Source organism: Leiobunum rupestre, chromosome 8 (genome assembly GCF_980474605.1).
Source record: "Leiobunum rupestre chromosome 8, qqLeiRupe1.1.hap1, whole genome shotgun sequence".
Classification (NCBI taxonomy): domain Eukaryota; kingdom Metazoa; phylum Arthropoda; class Arachnida; order Opiliones; family Sclerosomatidae; genus Leiobunum; species Leiobunum rupestre.
This window is the reverse complement of record NC_143391.1, coordinates 42,716,772-42,735,238: the sequence shown is the minus strand read 5'-3', so window position 1 is coordinate 42,735,238 and position 18,467 is coordinate 42,716,772. Positions and strand designations below refer to the sequence as shown.

General features: G+C 38.9%; 1 protein-coding gene across 1 annotated transcript in view; it reads right to left on the bottom strand.

Annotated features, from left to right (window-relative positions):
- Window positions 1–236: 236 nt before the first annotated feature.
- The window catches only part of LOC149933398 (uncharacterized), a 32,410-nt gene continuing 14,179 nt past the window's right edge, over window positions 237–18,467 (bottom strand). Inside the window, exons 11-28 of the mRNA XM_090157288.1 lie at window positions 18,345–18,438; window positions 17,496–17,745; window positions 17,328–17,426; window positions 16,476–16,677; window positions 14,692–14,933; window positions 13,113–13,323; window positions 12,887–13,050; window positions 10,856–10,965; window positions 9,712–10,222; window positions 8,746–9,051; window positions 8,277–8,393; window positions 7,906–8,217; window positions 5,803–6,044; window positions 3,877–4,090; window positions 2,845–3,110; window positions 1,489–2,205; window positions 1,104–1,411; window positions 237–508 (exon numbers count right to left, since the gene is read on the bottom strand). Of these exons, the coding sequence (XP_090013414.1) occupies window positions 237–508; window positions 1,104–1,411; window positions 1,489–2,205; window positions 2,845–3,110; window positions 3,877–4,090; window positions 5,803–6,044; window positions 7,906–8,217; window positions 8,277–8,393; window positions 8,746–9,051; window positions 9,712–10,222; window positions 10,856–10,965; window positions 12,887–13,050; window positions 13,113–13,323; window positions 14,692–14,933; window positions 16,476–16,677; window positions 17,328–17,426; window positions 17,496–17,745; window positions 18,345–18,438 (4,637 nt within the window). The remainder of the gene's footprint in view (window positions 509–1,103; window positions 1,412–1,488; window positions 2,206–2,844; window positions 3,111–3,876; window positions 4,091–5,802; window positions 6,045–7,905; window positions 8,218–8,276; window positions 8,394–8,745; window positions 9,052–9,711; window positions 10,223–10,855; window positions 10,966–12,886; window positions 13,051–13,112; window positions 13,324–14,691; window positions 14,934–16,475; window positions 16,678–17,327; window positions 17,427–17,495; window positions 17,746–18,344; window positions 18,439–18,467) is intronic.

The window sequence follows — 18,467 nt, the reverse complement described above, 5'->3', positions numbered from 1 at the left end:
ACATGCATTCGGAAAAGCTACACTCCATTAAAATTAAAAACCATTCTCCAGACCCCTTTTCGTTAATCGTTGACCCCTCCAACTTCTAGAACGTTCCTATGCCCCTGCTTGTTGCATACCGTAGAGGTGAAAATTTTCCATTATTTGTTATTTCAACAAGCACTATATAAACATCCTGGTTCTCGGAAATATTACTTCTTGGCGGTTTCCTTGAAAGTGTTTTATTGAAGCGTCTATTATCTGGTACTGGCCTGATTTGACAGCCACGACGGTTTGTCTTTCATCGAAGTGGTCTCAACGTTATAGTGGCAATCTATCAGAGCTTTAGCTTCCAGGGACGTCACGGATCCGTCATTTGCAGCTATTTCGACGGCCAGCTGGGATATCACGACTTCGAGACGAGTTGGCGGTAAAAAAGCAGACAGGCTACGAAAAACCGCCCACAAATGTCGTTGGGACGTTATGGCGTTTGGATTAGACTTATTCTTAGCCTCAAATTCGTCGTCATCTGCAAATTGATCATTTTATATATGAGGAATAGACAATTTACCATAAGATAAATAGTTTATTTAACATAAAAGAAATAAACGGTTTCGCATAATAGAAATTATCTATTTCGCATAATAGAAATAATCTATTTCGCATAATAGAAATAATCTATTTCGCATAATAGAAATAATCTATTTCGCATAATAGAAATAATCTATTTCGCATAATAGAAATAATCTATTTCGCATAATAGAAATAATCTATTTCCAGTAAGCGAAACTATTTCCAGTAAGCGAAATAAACTATTTCCAGTAAGCGAAATAAACTATTTCCAGTAAGCGAAATAAACTATTTCCAGTAAGCGAAATAAACTATTTCCAGTAAGCGAAATAAATTATATCCAGTAAGCGAAATAAATTATTTCCTGTAAGCGAAATAAACTATTTCCTGTAAGCGAAATAAACTATTTCCTGTAAGCGAAATAAACTATTTCCTGTAAGCGAAATAAACTATTTCCTGTAAGCGAAATAAACTATTCCTCTTATGTTAAGTAAACAATTCCCATAAGTTAGGTTTGTTCTTAGGTTTGCACGAGAAATCTCGAAGGTAGTTACATTGGGTGTTGCAGGCTCTACTGAAGACCCAATTCGAAGAAACATTCAAGCCGGGAGTCAGGAGTCTGAATTTCGGAAGGACGCGACAGGCTAATAATACAATTTTGTGGGCCACATCTCGATGTGGAATCAGCTCCTGTTCAGTGTCCGATTCCAATTTGCTCATCCGAATGGCGATTTGGTCTTGTCTCTTACTGATTTCCTCCAGCCTCTCCAATGACCAAGCGTTCCCCCGCAGAGACTCGACTACCTCAGCCTCCGTCCTCTCAGCTTCGTGACATCTGACTGATCTCAAATCCTCCAGTTCCCTAAATTGGGTTTAAATATATGGTGATTTCTAAAAACGAAGTACGAATATTTTTCAAAAACCATAAATAAATCAAACCTTATTTGACGAAATAGATTTGGATGTCTGGCTTGCAAGAGTTTATGGGTCAATACTTCGACTAGACCTTTGGTTCTGGTGCAACCGATATCAATAATCGGAAGTTCCCAGAATGTTTTGGGGAAACCGAGTCCTTCCAATGAAGCGATAGATACTTTCGTCGAGAGTAACGTCAGATTCGGGCAGTAGTTCAGAAGCGAGCCCATAGTTCCGCTATCCAAATATTCCAAGTCTTCGATAAGTATTACATTCTGAGGGGACCGCTCTATCTTCCGTAGAGATTCGACGAGGTGCGGGTCGTCACCGGAAAAAGTGAGTAAGTTCAATTCCCCGTTGATCTCAGGGTCGGCATCCTTGTTAATCAGGTCCCACGCTAAATGGATCCATTTGCGAGCGCATTCGTAAGGGTCGTAAAGAAGCACATGTTTGAAATGGGATTCGCGGATCAGATACAGTTTTAAAGTCAGCAGGGACGACAGTGTATTGGCATCGGAGGGAACTCCTTCGGTCATTAAGAACGCCACAATATCGTTGGACAAAAACAGATCCACTGTGTCCCGAAGGGGTTCTTCTTTCCCGCTAGCATTCAATTGGTACTTATTCAGCAATTCTTTGATATCCAATTGTGAAAGTAGCGTGTCTTCACTGTTAAATAGTCCCGAATATACCAGAGACACCACGAAAAGAATCCACGATTCTGGAGAAGGTTGTTCCTTTCTTCGATCATTGAAAAAAAATTAAATATTAAAGAATTTATAAAATATAAAAGTACTATTTAGATGTAATCATAATAGAGCCCAACGCCGCCGTTGATACGTCGGCGTGCCGGATTTACTTAAATTTTCGGCACACCGCCGCCGCTATTATTTTTGAATGAAGTTGGCCAACGATGAGTAGTAATATTTTAAACTAGTTGTTCCGTTTCCCCATGAGTTCATAGTTTAAGTCTCAAACTTTATTTGTAAGGTATAGAAACTGGTAACTTCTTTTAGAAAAAGAATGCACACGTTAGTAACAAGTCCTTTTGTTATTTATTTTTTTATTTTTTATTTTCATGAACTCATTTCTAACGCTTACGCCGGTAAACGCAGCCACCGCTGACTAAATTACCCTTAAGCCGCTATAGAAACAAAATTGTCGGCAGCCAAGCTCTTCGAAAATAAGCAACATATACTGACAACCCAAGTCTTTGAGTTGGCTAAGATTGCCTATTTAAGAACTCAGCCGTTTGTTAGGGACCCATTGGATAATGCATTTAGCTTCGGTTAACACAATCGCTCTTGACATTAACCGTTATCGCTTTGTCTTACTTTTATATGACGTAACTTATGATTTTATATTGTCCGATGTCCTTACCGCTTGGCCTCGACCATCCATCTGTCATCCGCCCATCTAACCGCGTAAAGAAGCTGTCGGAATACCTCGGCTCTCTGTTGAATACTTGTTACGTTCTCCGTGATGTCTGATCTTTCGGATTCCAAGTCGCGCAATTCTTGGCGTCGACTGTTCAACTCGTTTTCGACCGCCTCCAAAGTACTGCGGTCTCGTTTCAGAGCCTCTTCTTTGTCCTTGATCAAAGCCTGAGATTCCAACATCTCCCCGTATAGTTCTTTGTGCGAATACTATGAGGAAGAAAATATATTCGTTGATCCCTCATTTTATCGGATCAAAGCGAGGGACTGATCACTTAAAAATACACGTAGTACGCCTAGATTACGCTGGGAATACTATAAGAATACACGTAGTACGCCGAGATTACGCTGTGAATACTATAAGAATACACGTAGTACGCCGAGATTACGCTGGGAATACTATAATAATACACGGAGTACGCCGAGATTACGCCGGGAATACTATAAGAATACACGGAGTACGCCGAGATTACGCCGGGAATACTATGAGAATACACGTAGTACGACGAGATTCCGCGGGGAATACTGTAAGAATACACGGAGTACGCCGAGATTAGGCGAGGAATACTGTAAGAATACACTGAGTACTTCGAGATTACAAAGGGGATACTATAAGAATACACGAAGTTCGTCGAGATTACGCTGGGAATACTATAAGAATACACGGAGTACGCCGAGATTAGGCGAGGAATACTGTAAGAATACACGGAGTACGCCGAGATTAGGCGGGGAATACTGTAAGAATACACGGAGTACGCCGAGATTAGGCGGGGAATACTGTAAGAATACACTGAGTACGCCGAGATTACGCGGGAAATACTGGAAGAATACACGGAGTACGACGAGATTAGGCAATGTACGCCAAGATTACGCGGGCAACGCAGATTACGTCGACATTAGGTAATCATTACGTGGAGCGTTTACACCAATTACGCGGAGTGATCAGCCCTTGGGGTCAAAGGGAGTTAATAATAACCTTGATCTGTAAGAAATGATGGACAGCTCGAATCCACTGCCACAAGGCGGCGGCAGCTTCGCTGGATTGCGCCACTAGTTCCAAAGTGAGGGAAGGATCATCGACCAGTTTTCGGAGCTCAGAGTACACTTCCTCCGAGACGTTTTCCCAATTAAATTGTTGCAAAAGGGCCGGCAGGTATTCGATCATTATGAACTGCTTTGCGTTCTCGAAGCTTCAAACAGTCAGTTATTAAACATTAACCACAACTTTTCACGATTTATGAAACGTGAAGAAATAAATGCGATCAACGATTTGGTGGAAACTAAGGCCTATTTTGGGCTTCAAGCGGCGAAGAAAATAATTCTTTAGAAATACCTCTTCTATATACTACAAAATAAGTCAATTTATATTAATCAAGGTATTTTACATTAATGGTATCATTTAGTGTATACATCAAAAGGATGTATACCAAAATAATGGGATTTAAATATTTGAAGAGAAGCCTCGGTTAAAAATACCGGCCGTTTTTCAAATATTGGCCAACAAAAAGCGTTTATGCGTCCAACACGTTGTGGAAATATTTTCTCCATTCACAAGGAGCAACTCGTGTTGACAACAAAGTTTTACAAGTATGTCGGCTCGTGTGAATAGGCCTTAAGATTTTAAGGGACCGAAACGATTATAGATGGCATAATGGAGCTAGCTTCTCCGAGGTTGCGCCTATGATCTAGCTCTGCTACAGAGAAATAAAAAAGCCATAAGATCGTTTTTACTTAAAAAAACGTATCAAAATATAAGCAAACGATGCAAAAATTATCAGATTTACGAATAAAGATGAGGAAAAACTAATAGCGTTACCTATCTAGGTCACGAATAGAACTTAAAACTTGATAAACAAAATATGAATGCAACCGCGTGAAGTTGAAACGCGACAATCAATGGTTCAAAGACGAAATAGAAATCCTTAAAAAAAAGTTGTCAACAATAAAAGGAAGCTCTCAATAGAGAGTTTCAGTAACCCATTTCTAGGCGAAAACGCGAACGTCTACGCCAGATCCGAGAACGTCGGGAACACAGGAATTCGGCATTCGAAAAAGCGGACGACGAGTGATATAACAAAACAAAGGCCATTTATTTTAATTAGTTAGGGCGTACAGCAAACAAAATGTTATGTAACGTTTTTAGAAAGATCTTGGTGCATGTGGCAACGTGGCCTTATTTGAAACCTAGATGGCTCCGCTAGACGTGAAAATTTTTAAACAATTTTTGCGGAACGAAATTTTGACTCATACGTAGAGACGTAGAAGTTCGCTTTTACGCCTAGTAATGGGTTGCTGAAACTCTACAATAGCTTTGATGAGGAATTTAAAGGAACACCCGTAACCAACTTTGAGCGACGTACATTGGCCGTCTTTCGTCTCTTTCGAAGGCTGGGATTTTTGGATCGTCATGTTTACTTGCAAGCAGTTGATATGTTTCCCCCTTTCGTTTGGCCATTTATTTATCATCAAACTTATTGCGAGTTTTCTCATTGTATGACAGTCTTTCTTCTAGTTTTTTCTATCGTCTTTGTCCCATTGTTGAGACTTTTACTGATACTTATCAAATTGGGAATCCATACCTCTACTTGAAATGCTTATCGTGGCAGATTTTCGTCTCAATGTGGCTAACGGTTTTTTTGACGTCACTATGTTAACTTAACAAACAACAACGTGAGAGGGGAGCGCGCGCAAAGGGGATTTTTTTATCTCGTATAGGCGGGGTCAAAGCCGTCAGAGTGATCTTGCCATACGCGATACGGCGGAATAAGCATTCCAAGTAGAGGCCGAAGTAGTTATTTTACTATTAAAGCTCATAGTTTCCTCAAAATCGATGGTATGTTTTACTTTCCAGTCTAACGTTGGCTCTCCTCAATTCCACAATTAATTTATCAAGCGCACTTACTTTTGTGGGATATTGAACAGTAAGCAGAAAGCACCCAGAACTTTGGTAACAGCAGGCGGTGGCGCTCTGTAACTTTTCAGTTCTTGCAGACGAGAAGGAATTAGCATTAACAATTGATCCAATGCCCTCTCGTAGATCGGTTGACTGTTGTGTAAGAGTTTTCCCGTCTCGCTTTGGGCTTCTCGCAACTGTTCTTTGAAACGAGTCAAGTCTTCTTCGAATGTGGCGCAGTGGTCTTGCAACTTTTAATCGGAACTATTACTTTCGAGTGGACCGTACCAGCAGTATTTTACCATACGTTTATAAGTGTATCAGTTCCCTATATTACGCCTATCATATCTAGAAGGTCCACACATTTTTGGTGAATGTCAGTCCATAGAATTCGTAGGAGAGGAGTAGCTTATACGTGGTTTAAAATGAATTATAGAAGGTAAAAAACTACGTATTGGCAAGGGGTACTTCCGGTCAATATATATTTCAATAGAACCCAAATACGATACATTGGCGGAGTGGCTATTCCTCTTCTATATTTTCTATGTACAGACTTTGTCATAAGGTCTCGTCGTCCTAGTGTAGTTTTCGAGGCGTGATAATTTGTTATTAAGTTGACTATTTTATCACTAATACCACTTATCGTTTTCGGTGTGGTGTCAATTCTAAGTCACTTACTCATGTAGCTAATAATAATAATAATAATGATAATAATCAGCTAGGCTAATACCCAAGGCACCACTATAGCAAAGGTGGGAACTGTACAGATTACCTGTGCAGGTCAGGTCAGATCAGATCACGATAGAATTTTTTTTTGCAGGTTGCAGGTTGGACAGGTGAAAAGAGTGGCAGATACAGGTTGGGGAGATCATATTATCGCAGATTTGCCGGTTTACCTGCCAATCTGCCATATATAAGAAAGGTCTGCTTTACCGCAACATAAAACTAAGAAAACGAGTATGCAATATGTATACTATGCTGTGACGAACTGGTGCCTGTCCTCGCTAAAATAACCGCGGGGAGAATGGAAATGTGTTGCTTCTCGGATTACGTTTTCCCGTACTCTTTCCACGCCAGCTCCAGTCTCCGGTCTCTATCTCTCTCCACGCGCGCCTCGACTTAATATCAATTTTCGAAAGCCGGTTTTGTTTTAGTTTCGTTTTTGACCCTAGTCTCGTCACTCGTGGGCCTTAGCTGAAAAATACGTTTTATTTTGGAGCCCAAGAATTAAATTTCTACGGGGCCGGTGACGTTGGTTGATTATTTTCTTTGTAGGTTAAGCGTTTAACAGACCAGTTAATATTTAATATTAAAATAATATCCCAGACTTGGATAATATTACAATAAATATAAAAATACGTTTTAATGATTGAACTAATGTACTTGCTTACTCTTTAGCATTTTAAAATATATATTAATACTTCTCTACATATGTCTTTATTAGTATTTCTGCGGGTTATTTGCAGGTTACCTGCGCAGGTTGCAGGTTGGACATGTGAAATAGCCTACAGGTGCAGGTTGGGTAGATCATTGGTTTTAGGAAAAATTGCAGGTTGCAGGTGGTACAGGTTAGAAACTTGGCAGGTGCAGGTTGGACAGGTGAAATAGCCTACAGGTGCAGGTTGGGTAGATCATTGGTTTTAGGAAAGATTGCAGGTTGCAGGTGGTACAGGTTAGAAACTTGGCAGGTGCAGGTTGGACAGGTCGTCGCAAATTGCTGCAGGTCCCACCTTTGCACTATAGGCCAAGTCCGCTAGCGACTTTTAATGCCGTTAAGCTTAGCCGTCGGGTTACAATCCGTAGGAGGGGGGTGGTAAGCCCTTCATGACACGCGAGCCAAAGCTCCCTCCACTAACTATTACCAATAACCTCATCTATTTTTTTATGCAAAGGGGAAAGCGAAAAACTCGAGACAACCCCTTTAACCAGTGAAGGATAACTTGCAAACTCAATGCAGAAGTAGTAGTTTCGAGATTTCACTCAGTGCCGCAAGCTGGGATCGAACCCGGCTCCTCTCGCTGCGTGGCGAAAGTGCGAAACACTCCACCACCCCATTAGCTATAAGTAATTATTCCGACTAACTTATGAAACATCTTATATGATTTTCCTTACCATGGTATATTCTTCCTCGCAAGCGAAAATGGAATCGTCGCAAGACTCGATTTTGGTGTCGACGGATCTGTAACGTTCCTGCAACGGCTCGAGTTGCTGTTCCAGTTCCCCCAAGGCTACACGGATCCTCGATAACTCCGACAGGCCTTTACTCCAAGAGTCACTTTTATCTGGGAATGGATGGTTCAAGAAGTAACCAAGCCAGTACAAAGCCCTTCCTAAGAAGGCGGGATGAACCAAGCAACCTAATTTGTTTCGAATCATATTGTGCACTTCCGTGAGAAAGTTAACGTGAACGGCGTTGACTTGATACTTTATGAAAATGACTCGGAATAAATACATTGCAAAAAGGTCATACAAGATTGGCTAACCTGCAAATCTCTGGATACATATTTGGCGTATTGAGCCCAGTCACCTTCGCCCCAAGAGTTCATATTTATTGTACCATTAACGTGAGACAGAAATGGGTACAGTTCGAATATATCCCGCTAATTGATTTTTATATTAATGAAAGAGCTACGGCCATTAGGTTTATCAGAAGTATAAAATATATTTCTTTATATTCATTTTCATATACGGTAAATGTAATTCGATTGAAACATTTATAAATAAGTGAATATTCCTATAGAGTTTAATATTTATATTTTACATCGATAAGCCAAGTAATACACGTGGTAAATTTTGAACTGAAATGCACCGTATGCTTCCACGAGAAATTCACAATCATTGAAAACTACCTCTATGTACCCTGCGAAGGCTTTTATCAAATAGGTGGATACGTATCCGATATGAGATATATTATATACTTCTGGTTTTATTGAGTATCCGATAAGTACTTACAGTGGCGGCACTGTCTGCGCAGAAAAGGACACGAAGGTTCTTCCGCACTCTACTGACGAATCTGGAATAGAGCAAATTTCGGTCTCTTTCGCGATCGGACAAGAAGAGGAGTTGCATGTAATGCAGGACGTTGTCGGTGTTGCGAAGTACCCTAAGCCAACCACAATCCCCGTGGATAATAAGCGACTGAACCGTGTCCAGAAGCCAACGAAGACCGTCTTCGTCGAAGTCGTTAAAAGATGTGAAATTAACAACCAACAGTACAGGATCTCCTTTGACTCCAGCTTTGTGCAGACATTCTTGCAACTATCGGGGAAAAGAAGTATTTTGCCGAAATCCGAATTACGTACAACTATAACTCTAAAACATTGTTCCATAAGTATGAGCATACGTTTATAATTACATTTCACATAAGTATATCAGTTCCTTATCCGCGTGTTTACCTTAACTGAGTTATTTTTAGAATAACTACACATTTTTAGTAGACTTCATACAATATGTCAATAGTACCGAGGCTTAGGACTGGCGTTTCAGAATGTATTTTGATTTTGATTTTTGGGTGAAGACGTTTATCGTTTTATGACGTCATATCTTCGTCACTCGTTACATACACCAGAATTATTTCGACTAAAATAAAAAGATTTATTGAGAGCTTCGTCGACGTTACGCATACGATCGCTAGATGGCGATGTTCTTTCTAAGATGACGTCACTTTCCGAATAACTCTCATGAAAGGGAGATTAAAGTATATATAATTTAACATTTCGGCCACTAGCTTCAAAGGGAGAATGAACTTCCACGTTTCTGGTGGTTCACGAATTACACATTTCTGCCGCCAGGTTTAACAGAAGCTTTGGGAAATTTTCGCAATTTAAAAACAAGCCGTAGCGCGTAATAGCAGACATACCTTTGGATTAATATAACATGCATATGGTACAACAGGCGAGAAATTGAAATTGAGCCTACCTTGTCCACAACGGAAGACTTTTCTTTCTCTTCCAATTTGAACTTATTTTTAGCTTTCTTACAAGCTGTGGATTTCACGGGCGACGTCTCCCGGTTACCAACGTACACGGGAATTCCTGACTTGCCGCTGGTTGGTTTTTGGATCAGAGCAGCTAGCTCTCTGGTTTGTATCCTGTTGCCATTCAACGGGGAGAGAAGCATTTTGCCGCTCTTATTGGCTGTTCTAGTACGAGTCCTGGACCTCTTCCACAGATTGTCCCAATAGAAAAAGTTGGAACACTGTTCGACTATGGCTTCGTCCTCGATGACGGCTTGAATTTCCAAGTGGTCGGACGGGTAGTTGATGGTGACGGTGTGGCAGGCCAGTAGTCTGCCGATACCGAGGCAGCATGTTTCCTTGCCAACCCATCTATTGTGGCTAGTTAAGACTACGTGTCCGTGCGGGAACGTTAAGGACTGGAGTAATCGAGAAACGACAAGTTTTTGCGTCGGTAGAAACATGGCTCCTCCGCTGAATAATATAACGCCAAATATAAAAATATAATACTAAAGGTAAAGGATTCAACTCTAAAACGTCGCCTATGGATGAATTTTAATTTCTAAAGCTGCGTTTATGGATGAACTCTAAAATGTCTTTGATGGGTGAACTCTCAAATGTCTTTGATGGGTGAACTCTCAAATGTCTTTGATGGGTGAACTCTAAAATGTCTTTGATGGGTGAACTCTAAAATGTCTTTGATGGGTGAACTCTAAAATGTCTTTGATGGGTGAGCTCTAAAATGTCTTTGATGGGTGAGCTCTAAAATGTCTTTGATGGGTGAGCTCTAAAATGTCTTTGATGGGTGAGCTCAAATGTCTTTGATGGGTGAGCTCAAATGTCTTTGATGGGTGAGCTCTCAAATGTCTTTGAAGGGTGAACTCTAAAACGTCGCCAATGGATGAATTCTTAAAACTCGTTTATGAGTAAATTTTAAAACTTTATTTATAGGTGAACTCTAAAACGCCACCAATGGATGAACTCTAAAACTTCGTTTAGTTTAAAGGTGAGCTCTAAAATGCCGCCAATGGATAAATTCTACAAATTCTTTTATGGGTGAACTCTGAAATGTTGTTTATGGATGATCTGTTTAAACGAAAATTGTACCTGAAAAAATCCGGAGATGCGATGGCCTTGAGAAGAGTCCTTTTCGAATCAGGAATTATGATATAATTTTTCTTGGTCACTTCCAAGACATTAATAAAATCCACATTTATCTGTGAAAAATTGGTAATATTAGAAGCATCTTACTAGATAATGATAATAATAATCAGCTAGGCTAATACCCAAAGCACCACCTTAGGAATAAGCCATCAAGCGACTTTTAAAGCCATTAATTCAGGTGGCTGGGTTACAATCATCTTCTTTTACTACTAATATTATTTGCTTAAAACATGTACATTAAAATGATTGTTTCAAAAGACGTCTCGAAAGAACAAAATTGGGTGAAATAAGAACTTTTCCCATTAGTTCGGAAAAAGGCTGCTTATAAATGAGAAAAGTCTGGAACAAGCATAATTAATAATAATAATAATAATCAGCTAGGCTAATACCCAAGGCACCACCTTAGGCCTAAGTCATCAAGCGACTTTTAAAAGGGCTCCATTAATTCAGGTGGCCGGGTTACAATGCGTAGGAGGGTGGTGGCAAGCCAACAGCTCCCTACACGAAAATATCACGAAAACCAGGAATCCATACCTCTGCTTGGAATGCTTATCCTGCCGTATCGCGTATGGTAAGATCGCTCTGACGGCTTTGGTTCCGCCTACGAGAGAAAAAATCCCCTTTGCGCATGCTCCTCTCTCACGTGGTTGTTTGTTAAGTTAACATAGGGACGTCAAAAATCCGTCAGCCACATCGAGACGAAAATCTGCCGCGATAAGCATTCCAAGTAGAGGTATAGATTGCCGCGAAAACGTATTCAGAAACCTCTAACGAAAAATTAAATTATTTAACATTTCTTTTTAAATTTTGCTTTTTGACACACATTTCAATGATCGCGAGAACATCTTGCCCAAGAATTCTTCGGAGCTGTTATGAACAGATTAAACCCGTGCTAATTGCGTAATGGTAACTTGCAGAGTAAACACAATCGTTTTAAGCTGTCTATTATAAATTAATTACTGGTAAATTGAAAACGAAGCAATAAAAAGTGTTTTTAAATGGAGTATAAAGTTTTTTTTTAATTGAAAATAGCAAAATGCCGCCTTCTTTGTCTTTCCTCCCCTACGCACATGCGCGAGCCACTGAATAAAAACGTCACGCGTTCATGTTAGTGTTATTTGTAAGGCCAAAGTTGACAGTGCGCGCACATTTTTTTCTTTCATGAAGCGCATGTGAAATTAAATTAACCCTTCTATATTGAAATATTAGCAACGAGCCCTTTGAAATAAAACGCTTTTACAAGTATGTCATGGCTTCCTGTATTACTACTTCTAGGCAAATCGCTGAAAAGTGTTTTTAAGCATATCAAACTCCGCTCAACTTAGTTAGTATTAGGGATGCACCGATATATCGTACTATTTATGTAATATCGGTATCGGCCAAAATCGGCCTCCGGTATTAGATAAATATTTCCAGAAAAAACATTTAAAAATAAGACAATTATTGATTAACTAACTAATGATAATATTTTATTTGATTGGCCGCGCCACGTACGCCAGACTTCAGAAGCTAGATCATACTTTTGTTTAGACAGGGGGTTACGAGTGTTAACAAATAAAAAAACAACGATATTCGATTTGAGATAAAAAAATATATATAAAGAAACGGATTCGGATGTGCTCTTGCAAACTTTTTTTTCATGAAATATTTGAATAAAATAGTATGACAGTGTACTGAACCGTCTTTTACTATGATTTTATCATATACACTACTTTTATGATAGATAACTTTGTTAATATCGGCCGATATTACCGCCGATATATCGGCTGTACCTATATCGGTGCATCCCTAGTTAGTATTTATTTAGATTTCACAGGAAAAAGCCAGTTCTCTTAAATTTGAAAGAAAATATGGTATAATAGTTTCGCAGCTTCTCTTAGCTATTGGAAGATTATAAAGAAAAAAATATTTATATTTAATTATATTATACTACGATAGGCGCTTAACCAAAGATTACATAATGAGTAGTTTTACCGTTGACGATTCATCGTTGTCACTTCCGGTGACGTATACGTTGGCGTTCCTACCACCGGAAGTAGCGGCGTTGGGAAATGGATAGAGATTCGAAGTCGTTGTCTTGATGAACTTTCTCGCGGCGACTTCCTTGATCAGCTTCCACAAAGCGGCTCTCGTTTCGTCTGTTTTTAAGGATGGTTTAGCGATTAAATAGACCAATAAATAGAGACATGACGGGGAATACCTTTCTGAGCCATGGCGCCATAAACGCAATCCACAACGAGGCACCAGATGGACGGTATGGGCACGGTACTGGATCTATCGCCACTGGCGTCCACCGTCAGCAATTTCCTAAAAACCCGGTGTACGTGGTGATAGGAGAAGAAATCTTTCCACGGAGATTTGAACCGTTTCATTAATTTTTCGTGGAACTCGAGAGTCGCTTCGGTCAGAGCCTTCAAAAGACGGCCACATCGAGTCGTAAATATGTAGATTGAATCAAGAATCAATTCACGTTAACTGATAATATTGGGGCGCAACTATAACCTCTGGTTTCGTGGTTTACGGACGATAGTCTCCGCCCACAGGGTTAGAGGCCAGGTTCGAAAAAAAGGGAACTATAAGGTTGCCTCGATCGCATGGTTTTTTATCAAAATATTACGGCTTTTGCGTTGCTAGGTTAAATCGGGACGTCACCCAGATGAGATCGTATTGAAAATCAACGGAGGCTCATCTGGGTGACGTCATCAATTTTAACTCGAACAGAAATTTTTTCAGCACCTAAGAACGGGATGTCTTCCCCCTTTAGTTCGGGAAAAGTAAGAGGCATGGTATTTCTTCGATAAATCAGCAGGTGAACCGTGAACATAGTGCTCCCGACATACCCTCAGTTAACGTTAATTCATTAGTGATAAAACTGATAAGCCCACAAAAACCTTTTTTATAGAAACTCTATAGAAATATAATTTGAATTCTTTAGAAAAAAATCGTTTAAAGTTTCTATACAAATTCGATAGAACTGTAATCGGAATTCTATAGAAAAGGACGAAAATTTGGTATAAAAACTATCGATTAATTTTATTTTTCTATACCCATTGAAATAGTTATAATTCATATTACACTATAGTTCTAATGAATATTGCATTATATATCTAATGAATATTACATTATAGATCTAATGAATATTACATTATAGATCTAATGAATATTACATTATAGTTATAATGAATATTACATTATAGATCTAATGAATATTACATTATAGATCTAATGAATATTACATTATAGTTATAATGAATATTACATTATAGATCTAATGAATATTACATTATAGTTATAATGAATATTACATTATATTTTGTAAGTCTGTAGAAAAGATTTGTAAGTCTGTAGAAAAGATTTGTAAGTCTGTAGAAAAGATTTGTAAGTCTGTAGATAAGATTTGTAAGTCTGTAGAAAAGATTTGTAAGTCTGTAGAAAAGATTTGTAAGTCTGTAGAAAAGATTTGTAAGTCTGTAGAAAAGATTTGTAAGTCTGTAGAAAAGATTTGTAAGTCTGTAGAAAAGATTTGTAAGTCTGTAGAAAAGATTTGTAAGTCGGTAGAAAAGATTTGTAAGTCGGTAGAAAAGATTTGTAAGTCTGTAGAAAAGATTTGTAAGTCGGTAGAAAAGATTTGTAAGTCGGTAGAAAAGATTTGTAAGTCTGTAGAAACGATTTGTAAGTCGGTAGAAAAGATTTGTAAGTCTGTAGAAAAGATTTGTAAGTCTGTAGAAAAGATTTGTAAGTCTGTAGAAAAGATGGAAAACCAATAGAAGTGCACTAACTTGATTGACACTGAAAGCGGCCAAGAGGGCGTTTCCCCTGGTGGACGGAGTTAACCAATAATCCAACGCTTTCCCGTAACAGCTAGTCAGTAAGTTGGTGTCGGGAGCTGGCAGATGAATTCGAACCAATAAGCGACTCATCCGGATGGGATAGTTAACGTCCGGAAGAGATGACAACGTTAATGCACTATTTCCGTGTCCATTCAGAATGGCACGTATCCATTCCAGGGGGTCAGATTCACCTGAAATATTCCATTTGAGTTATATTTAAGAAATGCAAAAAGGACCCGAAATATATAGCTGTATATACTAAAAAAAAATAAAAAATGATAAATAACTGAAAAACAGTTTTTTTGAAAAATTTCAAATTTCTATGGAACATACCTCGTGAAGAGGGACTTTTACTAGTATAAAATTGAATGACTTTTAACCATGTCTTCAAGGTCATTGAAAAACTATCTCGAGAATCGTTCTGCTTACGGATTTTGTTCCAAATAGAAAGTTTTTGCTCGCCAAATTATTAGTTCAAATAACTTTGATTTGACCAAATTTGACCAATCAGAAGCAGATAAATTGAATGTTAATGAATTCATTGTTTGATAATAATATAATCTGATTAGTTTTAATGTGACTAAATCAAATAAATACTGAATAGTTAACAACGGTTCAATTACGCCACCGTCGGCTACGATACATGCTTGAGCTCGTTGAACGACGGAGTTCATATAGTGTTGTTCAACATCTCTTTTCTTTTAAAACGCTAGAATAAAATAGTTTTTAAAATTGGAAAATACTTCCAAGTGTAATTCTTTTATTTTCTTAAAATTAATACGTTTATCTCAATTGAAATGTCACGGAAGGCATTCAAATTTGGTCAAATCAAAGTTATTTGAACTAGTAATATGGCGAACAACATTTTTCTAATTGAAATTAAATCCGTTAACCCAAGGGTTCTCGAGTTTTTGAATGACCTTGGAGACATGGTTCAAGGTCATTCAATTATATACTAGTAAATGTCCCCCTGCGCGAGGAATGTTTCATAGAAATTTGAAATAAAAAAAACGTTTTTCAGTTATTTATCATTTTCAGTTTTTAAGTGGACACCCTCTATAAAGGATCGTGTGGTGTTTGTGATAGGTTCCTTAGAAATAGGCGTGGTTCACAACTGAGATTTTTAGATTTTGATATTGAGGGCCAACGGTGGGGTGGCGGAGTGGTTAGCACTTTCGCCTCGCAGCAAAATGAGCCGGGTTCGATCCCAGCTTGTGGCACTAGGTGAAAAACTGAAAACTCGGATCAATTCCTTCTGCGTTGAGTTAGCAAGTTCTTTCCCCACTGGTCTAAGAGGTTTTTCCACGAGCTCTTCGGTTTCCCCTTCCATAAAAACTTGTTGAAATTAACGGTAATAGTTAGTGTATGGAGCTGTTGGCTCGCGTGACATGAGGGCTTTCCACCACCCTCCTACGCATTGTAACCCGGCCACCTGAATTAAAGGCTTCAAAAGTCGCTTGATGACTTAGGCCTAAGGTGGTGCCTTGGGTATTAGCCTCGCTGATTATTATTATTATACATATATAATGTTTTTTTTGTTATTTTTTTTCAATTGTGTACCCCCCGAAACAAAATCCCGGCTACGCTACTGGAGCCCGTATAGTCTATTGGGTTCGGACCCTTCTAATACGTTTCTCCCTGAAACCGTAAATTCGTTTCCAGTATTAACCGATCTCTCGGGCCCCGGAATAATTGTTTAACAGAGGCCCTGAGTGCAAACGATTTTTTTTTACCTTTAAGCGGATTGGCTTTACCAGCCAAATTTAAATCGTCTACTATTAAGGACAACTGTGGTTCTTGATCGTCGGCCAAATCGTTTTCCTCCGGATTGGCTTTCCGGAGAAAAGCCATCCGAAGATCTTCGGCGGTGGATCCACTTGAGACACCCAAAAAATGACAGGGTCGTTTTCTCTCAGTCTCGTCATTTTGCAAAAACTTAAACAATATTGATAATTTTAAATGAAAGTTATTGTTCTTATTGGAAATTATATTACAAATATTCGAATCTTTTTATGGATTGCAACTCGTTCGTCACAAGCGTAGTCAGCTTCTGGTAAGAGAAAGGGGGGCACATACGGGTGAAAATACCATTATATCTCGTTGCGCAGTCTAACGATCGTTAGCGGAACTAATTTGGCATAATGAATAACGTATTTACATTTCGATGAACCATCTATTGAATCTTAACATTTTATGACATTATATAATTTATGTTTAAATATTAGGACATTATTAGAAATAATTTAAGATACCCAATAATTATAGGTATCGTCCTTTTCCCATTCGACCGAAATCCCATTCGTCCGAATAATTTCATTTTTCCAGCCCAGGTAAGGTTAGGTCAGGTCAGGTCAGGTTGGTTCAGGTTAGGTCGGGTCGGGTTAAGTTAGATCAAGTTAGGTTTAGGGCCTCCGTAGACGGTAGTAAAACGGAATTTAATTTCGGTCGAATGGGACACAGAAAAACGCATTCGGTCGAATGGGAACAAAGCTAAGCGAGATTTTTTCCAGGCCTGAATCTGACGAACGAGTTGTGCAAAAATCCGGGAGTACGCGGACCTCTCCATAAAATGATCCTGCAAATACTTTGAGAAGAGCTGTTTTCCCAACACCGTTCCCTCCAACAATAAGCGTAGGTGTCCCGTTGTTCCTTAAAATCGAGACGATAGATCGAATACCGGCCGTCTGTATAAATGACAATGAATTATTGTAAGCATTTGTTCATTTTTAAATATTAAATTAAGGAATACGGACCAGTCCTTCCCCAACGTAATCGCTATTGCCGGTTTGTTGGTTCGGCGACGTCAAATGACCACGTCTATCTAAGGTCAACATATTAGTGAATCTCTGCCATTTTCCAGTGGACAGACTCAAATGGTAGTCGAACAAGGAATAGCTTCGACTGGCCATCTCCTCCTGGTTGGGTAAGAAGGTGTCCAAAGGTGGGGAACATTTACGTAAACATTGTCGAAACCGATCTTCAAATTGTTGTCGTTTGCTTTGGCTATCAAGTAAAAAACCCCGTTGTAGTTACAAATTAACAAAAAAAAGTTATAGGCTGATAAAAATTGCTTAGAGGAAAAAATATTTAGAGCGAAGCTAAAAAAACAATTTAAATGCTAGATGGCGCCAAATTTAAACGTTCTGTCGGGAAGGGAATACTTACTGATTTATCCTCGGATTTATCACAAAAAACTTGTAAGAATAGACAGGTTAAGACTGCAGAAGAAACTTTCCAGAAAATGTGTAGGATAAACTAGAATGAGGTACAGGCTGTACACACAAAGGTACGCCTACACTCCTACAAGTTACCCTACACGTCGTTTTCAGGCGCTGGCTTAACCTCTCTATTGTTTTAAGCGATGTTTTATGTAAAAACTATAAACAAAAGTTCCCCTCTAGAACCATTGAGCGTAAAAAACCCGAAAAAATTATAATTATTATAGTTTTCAGATAATTTAAAATTTCGACGTTTCAGTCTCTTTGCGCCATCTGGTAAGACTTTGGGTGTTTAAAAATATGCATCTAATGGCGTTACCCCTGTTAAAGGATCTTCTCCCTTGACAAATTTGAATCGGACTGTTAAAGATATATGAAACTTACCATTGAAAATTAATTGAACCAGCGAATCCCCACAATATAGAGTATATCAAAGGTTCGCATAGAGATGATCCCGTTTTCTGGTCCCCGCAATGTTCTGAAATAGAAACTGCATCGATCTTTACC